Source organism: Talaromyces rugulosus, chromosome III (genome assembly GCF_013368755.1).
Source record: "Talaromyces rugulosus chromosome III, complete sequence".
Classification (NCBI taxonomy): Eukaryota; Fungi; Ascomycota; class Eurotiomycetes; order Eurotiales; family Trichocomaceae; genus Talaromyces; species Talaromyces rugulosus.
The window spans coordinates 4056486-4065151 of NC_049563.1; the positions used below are offsets into that span (position 1 = coordinate 4056486).

Consider the following 8666-nt stretch of genomic DNA (forward strand, 5'->3'; position numbering starts at 1 on the left):
CCCTTTTGAAGTATTTACAATATATGTACTTTCTTGGATACATTTACACGCATGTACCTTTTGTCCATACATGAAATGGAGTTTAGGATGTTGTTTTCTGTTTTTTGTTAATAAACTAGAATGGGCTGGCTGTTTTCCGTCTTTTGTTGGATAGAGTTGACACTCACATTTTCTTACCTTGGTTTTTTCTCTTCTGGTTTTGGGAAGTATACAGGTCCTAATTCAGAGAACGCAACGCGCAAGCGAAGTTGGATGCCGTGGTTTTTTTCTGTTTTTTCTGTTTTTTCGGGTGGAACAAGTCCTTATATACAGTCTAGACGTTCCTCGTACATGTAGGGTGTCTATCGATGAATCAAAGTTGCCAGGGTGGTGCAGTCCGCCCATTACAGATTTGTTTTTTTAGTATCAAGTTGATAACTCAACCAGTCGTCCGCTATCTGGAGAAAGCTCGTATATCTTTGATGTCTCAGAGGAGTCTTCATATAGTGGTGGGAATTGTGATATGGTCTGGTCTCTCCCAGTTTCTTTTTGCGTCATATCTCCAGGGTGCTCAATATTTCGTTTTCGACGACGATGAAAGTATACCAATGTGAGAGCAAGCAGGGTAAGGACCAATATGCTCACACCAATTCCAATTCCTGCCTTGGCTCCGGTCGATAATCCCGAGGAATGCTCCGTGTTAGTTGCGGCGGGTGTGATAGTTAAGTCCGTAGACGTCGTTGTTGCTGCTGCCGCTACTGTTAATGTTGTAGTAGTTGTTGTTATTGTTATCAGTTCTATTGCTGATATTGTAGATGTTGATTTCAAGCTTGATGCTGTCGTCGCGGTTGATCCTGCAAGCCATACTGTAACAAGATCAGAAGGGGCAGCTCCAACAAAAGTATCATTTGTCGGTGACTGGCAGTTTCGCTCGTTCTCATTTCCACCGCAGCACTTCCAAGAACCATCTGAACTGTCATAAACGATGTCGGGAAGGCCAGTATCCGCTAAAAATGTAAATCACAGATGTAAGCCTTTTTCTTCAAAAAAAACCCCCCATTTGAAAGACATTAGACTGACTTAAAACTTACCACAACGATCTACACACGCCGAGCTTGAGTCCCCCTGATCAAGGATTGTCCCATTTGAACAACCGGCTGAATAGTATCCACTTCCACCAGTAGCACTATGAGAGGTATATGCGCAGATATTGTCAGAAAGACAAAAGTCGCCATTTGCGCAACAAGGGACAACTGGGTGTGTCTTGTTGATGGGCCCGCAGGGGCTTGAAGCAGGTATGTAAGCTATGCCAGATGACCAGACACACTGATATGTTGGCATAGCTATTTGCTAGGACATGGGGATCGATTTCCTAACTGTTTATTTGGAAGAATACCGTCCTGGATCACTGTTTTTTGCGTGTTGAATGAGGCTTGTTTTCTGTCAGTACAGCAGAGAGAATATTAATGGAATTAAAAATAAAGACTAAGTGCGCAGTACATTTAGTAAACCACGGCAGTGCCACCAGCTGATGAAACAAAATCAGCCTGGTCCCTGGCCTAGCCTGTAGATGGATGCTGACACTCGGCGCTTCTATGCATCACACTAGGCAATCTCCCTAGGAGGGAGCATATGATTGGCACCTTTATATGTACACGATGATCATCTAGACTCTATAGAGCAGTTATTAGCATGATATATTTAGCCCCCTTCTTTGCTATTATCTTGCCCTCCCAACCAGAGTCAATTGTATCGACCCCACATATATGCCAATGTATTAGTCCATTGGACCAATGAAATGCAGAATAGACGCAAGTATATTTTAAAGCCCCACTTTAGAGCATCGTAAATTTCTATGCTACAGTAGCGATCAGTTAATCAAAAGCAAGGGTGGATAGGTAGGTTTGTTAGTTAACCAGCTACTCAATATGCACCCTTTCTGGTACTAAGCTGCTGATATAGCGTGGACATGTTTGTTGCAGGCACTGACACAGTAATGAGGTGTTAACAGCTGTCTTAAAAGATACAAGGTTGCTGGGTGGTTAATCTATGGTTTATCCTACAGGCGCCAATATGAGGTATCATATGCACCTGTGTGGAGCACATTGTTGGCACTTGAGTCCTTCAGACCTTCAATATCATGTATGGTCAACCTACAGATTTCAACATGGTACTCTGTGCTGTCATCCTCATTCTCGTCCGACCTATATGTGTGTCTAAGATGGGTTTCGCTACTTCCATGCTACTTCCATACGCCTTGGATATAATTTTTTTTTTCTTCTCGTCTTGTGAACTTGTCACATTCATCAGGTGACCTTGCCTGGTTACTATCACCTACATATGCCGCACCTGCAGGGAATTAAAACAGTGTCGCACAACATAGACCCATATAGTTCAACAGCATATAATGTTGAGCATTCTTCACTTACCCTACATACTACAACACTGTTTTCATTGTTTATGTACAAGGTTAGGGCTGGTGACAAATTTAAATTGACCCTGTTGTGAGAAAATCAATTAAGTAGACTGGTATAATCCATAAATTCCTAAACGTTTCCAGCTAACTAAAAGAAGAAATTACTGTCACTTGGAAGTTTTAACAACTATTCGACATGTCTTTTTTTTCCCTCGCAGCAGGGCTAACTATACCATCGATGTGACTCAAGTTGCGTATAACTGGTAGACTGGAACATCACCGCCTCTTGTCACATTTCCCTGGTCTACTTCTCTTTTGTCTGGTATTTTAGACGATTGGTGAAGCTCTTCTTGTGAAAAGGTGTCAGGGCTTGCCGAGCGAAGCACAACTGTCCGGGGCAGACGCGGCGATTCCAAGCCGTTGGAAACCCTCTGATATCACGGGCATTGAATCTAAACAGACTGCTTCGAGTAGAGGAAATCACGATCCAAACATCTTCTAAGCAGTGCAGGATATACGCAATGGAGTGTTGTAGGTGCGTTTATAGAGTAAAAGTGATAGGTAACTCTGCAAATAAGGGAGTGGGTCCATACATTTTATTGCTTGAATGCATATATGTAGGTATCGTGGCATTTGTCTTACATCTATTATATCGTCCTAGCTGTATCCTAGTATTGGCAAAGAGCTTACGTATACTGTAAAATGCGGTGGCAACCCTTACGTGCCATTTATCAGTCACATTCTGTACCGTACCCCCCAACCTCTATGATACATTGCATTATGCAGTCAGTTTTAGAGGTTTCCTAGAGAGTCTTGGCTCTACGACCGCGTGACCTGTCGCCTATATATCAACTCCACGAAGAAGGTATTAAAGAGTCTTTGCTTCTTGAAGAGTTGGGATTTACTGACAAAAGAAGCAGCAGAAGGAATTCATTTTCTTATTTCAATTTTCATTTTTGCAACAATAACATACCATTTGCTACTTGAACAAGTTCATCTACAAGTATGCCTTCTCTTGATATAACTGGATTCCAAACCGAGGGCTTTCGTCTTCTCTGTGAATTCGTCACGTACGAAAACTTCCCTGGAACTCCAGCGGAGGCAATGGAACGTCTTCATCGAGTAAGCGGCACTATGAAAAAGAAAAAGAAAAAAAAGAAGACAAAGAAGAAAAAAGGAAAAGAGGAGACTGAACTCATTCTATTAGATCATAATAACGACTCAAGGTGGTCAGATGTCAAGATCCCGTGTTATGTTCAAAATGGTAGAAAGCATGCTCGATCACGAACCTACCGAGGACCAAGTGCGCGAAGTGTATGTCCTAGGCTGGGCCATGGAACTTTTGCAGTTTGTCATCATAACCTCGGATGACATTGTTGACCAAGACCATTGGAGGCGAGGACGATGGGCATGGCACTGTCAACCTGGCGTCGGACTGGGTGCAGTGTTTGATTCATTTGTCGGGGCATTTCTTGCTCTGGCCTTTTTGAAGAAGCATCTGGGGACGCATCTGGCATACATTCTTATGGTTGAGTCAATCAATCAGGAGCTTCTCCACGTTCAACCTATGCAGAGCTGGGGTCATATGGTGTCTTCCCACGGGCCAGGGAACTTGTCAACCTTTAACCCACACAAACTGCGTGACATTTGTGGGATTATGCCGTTATTTCTATCTACCCGTGTCTTTAGTCTTGTACTATCTACAACAGGACACTGCGGAGAATCTCAAAGCCAGTCACGCCATCACCAACGAGATGGCCGTCTACTACCAGTCCCAAAATGACTATCTTGACCTATACGGAACCAAGGCCCAGAACGGAAAAGAGGGAAGTGATATCCAAGGTAACAAATGCTCATGGCTTATTGTTGAAGCACTGAAAAACTGCAATAGCAGCCAGCGAGAGATTCTTAAAGCGAATTACGGTCGAGATGACCAGGAGTGTGCTGAGAAGGTCAAGGTGATCTTTGAGGAACTTGATATGAGTGAGGCCTTTCAGTCCTACAAAAAGAACACAGTCACTGAGATTGAGAGATTGAGTCAATTGATGAGTCAAGTGGCTTGAAAAAGGAGGTGTTCAGCTATTATCTATCTATTTTAGTGATAGTTTAGCATGTCTGTCAAACCTTGGCACCATCATCATTATCTCCGGGTTTCTCTGGATACTGTGTACATGCAAGTGCTTGGCATATATATGTGAGTGATGGTTGATTTATTATGTGATATAATGTGAAAGTGGTACATGTAAAAGGTGATGCTGGGATCACCCGGAAGAGACAGCTTCATATCTCTTTCATGTTGATACCAGACATATCTATATACTACATATCCTACCAATTGATATACATATACGCTAGTTGTAAAATGAAACGAGTATGCAAACGAATGCTAGCATATGTAATTACTATTAACCACACCTTAGCTAGTCTAATAATTAACCTCTTTAGACAAGAGTTGAAAGAATGTATGGAGGTGAAGCAATCTTCAATTCACCCCATATAACAATTTGGTATGACATCGTGATAGACAAAGGAAAAGGTTTCTCAGAAAGGTATCGTATCGTAACAAAATCTCCCACAACGCAGAAAATAAAAAGTCTCTGGGTATATGCGAGATGGGGGGCTGGTACTGTTGTTCGTTAAAAAGATAATAAAGCGCTCTCTTTTCTTCGCCGCGCTCGTAATGCTGTAGCAAAATCGTTAAAAGTTCCTTTCCGTACATGCTCCATGCAACGCTAAGGGGTATTCGTAAAAAAAATAACAAAACATAGAAAGATCGAGCCCCGAAAACGAAATGAGAAACGAAAGTTGAAAATCAATGAAATCAATGACATGATATTTTGTACAGGTAGAATTTCATAACTGGTAAAAGTTGCGAGTGGGCTTGCCACTGCAAGCATTAAAAATGTTTCTGTCGGAATCATAATACTCAGGCAAGTAGAAGAGATGCCGCTGCGTGGACGGAAGACCGCGCAACATTCGTGTGGTAAGTGCCGTTTTCAGGAATGTCAGGCTTGCTGTCGTTGTTTCCATCATCGTTCGGCGAAACTTGGATTTTGGCATTGACTGGTGCAGAGCGCATACTCGACATCAGAGGCAGTGAGTACTTGACCTCACCGCGCACAATGAGCTCAAATGGGTGCTGCAACACCTTTTCCCAGCGTGCACTACCGCCTTCCTCAGTCTTATTGCCAGGCTTAGGTAGACGAATCTCTCCAACTGACGTAGACGGAGTGCGTCTCCATGGGGAGGGATCGAAAATGATGGGAGACTCAAACTTAAAGACTCGTCCCAGCAACATCGACAAAGCATCACCCGAAGGATCACTAGGGTCAGGGATTGGATCAGTGCCGTGATCCACATTGCCCGAGGATGACACAATATCGGAAGACTCAGACAAAGGTGATCGAACCAACTGCGCAAGTCTAGCACGAAGGTTGCTGCGCTCAACGCGTGGAAAGTCTTCGGGGTGGGGACCATGCTCTCGCCAAAACTTGTCGCTGCCGACATATCGGCTTTTCGCAAAAATGTCGGCATCCATTTTCGCGATAGAGATAGGGAAAATATTTGGATTGACGGCGCTGATATGCACATCCACGATGATCTCTTGTTGAGATGCAAGCACATTTGAAAGCTTGGTTACCTCGATTTCTAGAAGAGGTCGAGTCAGCGCAGCGAAGAAAGTTGCCGCTCCGCCAACAAGAATCAAGATCAGGAAAGATGCGATAATACAGCCTCCATAGCGAGAGAAACAGTTCCGCTGTCGTTCGATATACTCCATTTGTCGCATGCTAGCGCTGCCTGGTCGACGCCCATTGCGGTTACGAGACATCCGGTAAGAGGATGGTACTAAAGGCGTACGTTCGTCATCAGCGCCGTCGGCGTCGAAATCGTCAACGTACTCATCACTCATGCTCTTGGGCCCGCCAAGAGTTCGATAATTTGGATTTGAGCGCGGAGTGAATCCTCGTCGACTTTGACGAAAGCCATTACCGATGTAGTGCCGAGGAGACCGTGGCGGGGGGCCTTGCGGTGGAAATGGAGAGTCACTGTCAAAGAGGGACGGATAGCCACCGCCTCGCCCATGACGACCAATGTGATGGTGTCGGGTGGAGTGGGTGTTATTGTCGCCTCTACCGCTGACGCTCCGTTGGTCTACATCACCCAAATCGCTATCCAGGTTAGAGTTGTAATTGTTGGTAAATTTCATACTCCGCTTGACGGTCACCCCATTTCCATCTCTCGGTGCAAGTCGAGATCGGTTGGCGAACTGCTCAGCCTGACTGGCCATGGACGTCGTACTAGGGGTTCTCGAGTGATAGCGACGGGGTGGGAGCGGCTCTGGCGGGTTGGATTCGTAGACGAAAGTCTCGTCGGAATCGGAGACATCGGCGTCATCAATTGCGCTAGCTACCTTGGCCTCGAAGATGTCCGCTTTGGACGATGCCACTCCGGGCACGTTGGTTGCTTTGCGAACGGTCCTTTTCTTCTCTTTCCGGGGGCGGATGGTTTCAACACTGGGTTTCATCCTGAGTGTACCACCTTGATCATTCCTATTCGAGTTTCCCCGTTCTCCTGCACCGACGCCGAGTGAAACCTGCGGGATAGAGCTCACAGTCTCCGTCTCGACGATCATGTTGTGGGCAGAGCCATCGCCAGGCTTTCCTCGAGCGCTGTTTAGAGAGGTGAATGATTTCTGTGGAAGGATGGCGCCGGGTGGCCGAGTGGTAGAAGAGGCCTTGCGTGTTTCTTCCTTTGACTCCGAGCTCTTATTCCCACCGCTGTCACTCCCACTCTCGACAGCTTGTTGGAGCGATTCGTATGCTTTCGATTTTGTGGGCTCTTCGGGGCGCGCCAAGTCTGCTTTGTCTTTCAAGGGAGTGGAAGGCACGCTGGATGATTCTTGCACGGTCTCGAGGGGAGTGGAAGGCCCGGTAACATTTCTAGCGGACGGCCTACGCGCACCAGATCCGCCGTCTTCAAAGGCAGTTTTCGTCGGCGAGGTTCTTGCATCTTCAGGAGTTATAGGTGTCCTCTTGGTCGAGATGTTGGCAGCAACCTCGGATGAGTCAGACGTCTTGGAGATGGGAATCCTCGTGCCATTTGTGAGTGAGCTACGTCGCCTAGACGTGCGCGGCGGTGGCATACTTGCTCGGTCCGGATCGCCAGCATCGAGATTTTGGTCGGCAGAGGTAGTCTGCTGAAGGTCTGGTTTGTTGATTTGCGAAAAGGCCTTTTGAACGGCGGCTGAGGAGGGAGCAGAAGTGACAGCAGAGCCGGTTCCACTGACACGACGGTTAGGGCTAGGACTCGCACTGTGTTTTGTTCGCGAGGGAGTGCGGGTTGAGGATGAGGAAGTGCTGTTGTCTTTTGGTCGGATGGGAGAAGTCTCACGCGAGGAATTCGCCGAGTTGTGTCGAGTGACTGGGGCAGAAAGGCTGTCGGCAGTCGATATTCGGGGAGGAACTAGGGACATTGAAGGTGGATTTTGGCGCGGCGCAGCTCGTGTGTCAGGGTCAGAGCCATTCCCGCTGCGGCCGGTATTATTATTGGGCTCTGTGGAAGCGACAGAAGCGCTGGTTCGATTCGACTTTGCCGTCGAGCTAGAGGTCGGTGTAGATCCGTTGGAGGAAGCCATGGCGAGTCACAGAGGGCAGCGAAAGAGGAGAAGGCATGCGAGTCGGATCACGCGAAGGAGGTGGAGGGATATGCGGACCAGGCAAGCAGGGTCAAGAGGAGGTATGGCCGTCCGCACCAGACAGTATGACAGAGATTCGGGGGGGGGTGCGCCGACGGCCAAAATGGGCAGTGTGTTTTCGTTCAGTAAGACGGTAGAGGACGAATGAACGCTGGCCACATTCTGCGATGGGATAGTGGAACCTCTTTTTAGCCGTTGTGCGTGGGATTAATTTTTTTCTTTCTTTTTTTTGCTGACGTTGGGGGTTGGTCTGTAGGGCTGGTCGTGGATCGGTGTGGTTTGCAGAAATTCTCACGGCAACCTAATCAGGGCCAGGCACGTCACCAGGTCAGTTGCATTGAGTAAGGCATCAATCGAGGCGTGAAGAGGAAAAGAGACGCCTGGGCTGCGGCTGCGTTGGTTTGCTGCAGATCTGGGATTCGCGGTTGTGATACGACCGAGATGCTGCAGGCTAAGGCAATTGGCGTGCAGCTTGCTGGCGTGTAGGGCAGACAGGCAGGCAACCAGGCAGACAAGACAGGCGCAAGAATAGTCGGCAACGAGTAATATAAAGGCGACGGAGAGGGACGCGTGCGT

General features: G+C 46.9%; 2 protein-coding genes across 2 annotated transcripts; one reads left to right on the forward strand and one right to left on the reverse strand.

Moving 5' to 3' along the window:
* Window positions 1-3400: 3400 nt before the first annotated feature.
* TRUGW13939_06190 (uncharacterized protein) lies at window positions 3401-4458 on the forward strand (the record flags this gene model as incomplete). Its single annotated transcript, XM_035489345.1, has 3 exons — window positions 3401-3517; window positions 3603-3983; window positions 4105-4458. 3 exons carry the CDS (start codon window positions 3401-3403, stop codon window positions 4456-4458), a joined length of 852 nt encoding a protein of 283 aa, XP_035345238.1.
* An 863-nt stretch (window positions 4459-5321) lies between these two features.
* Window positions 5322-8030, reverse strand: TRUGW13939_06191 (uncharacterized protein; the record flags this gene model as incomplete). The annotated part of the gene is made up of 1 exon (XM_035489346.1): window positions 5322-8030. The coding sequence occupies one exon, from the start codon at window positions 8028-8030 to the stop codon at window positions 5322-5324; it is 2709 nt and encodes a 902-aa protein (XP_035345239.1).
* Between the last annotated feature and the right edge of the window lie 636 nt (window positions 8031-8666).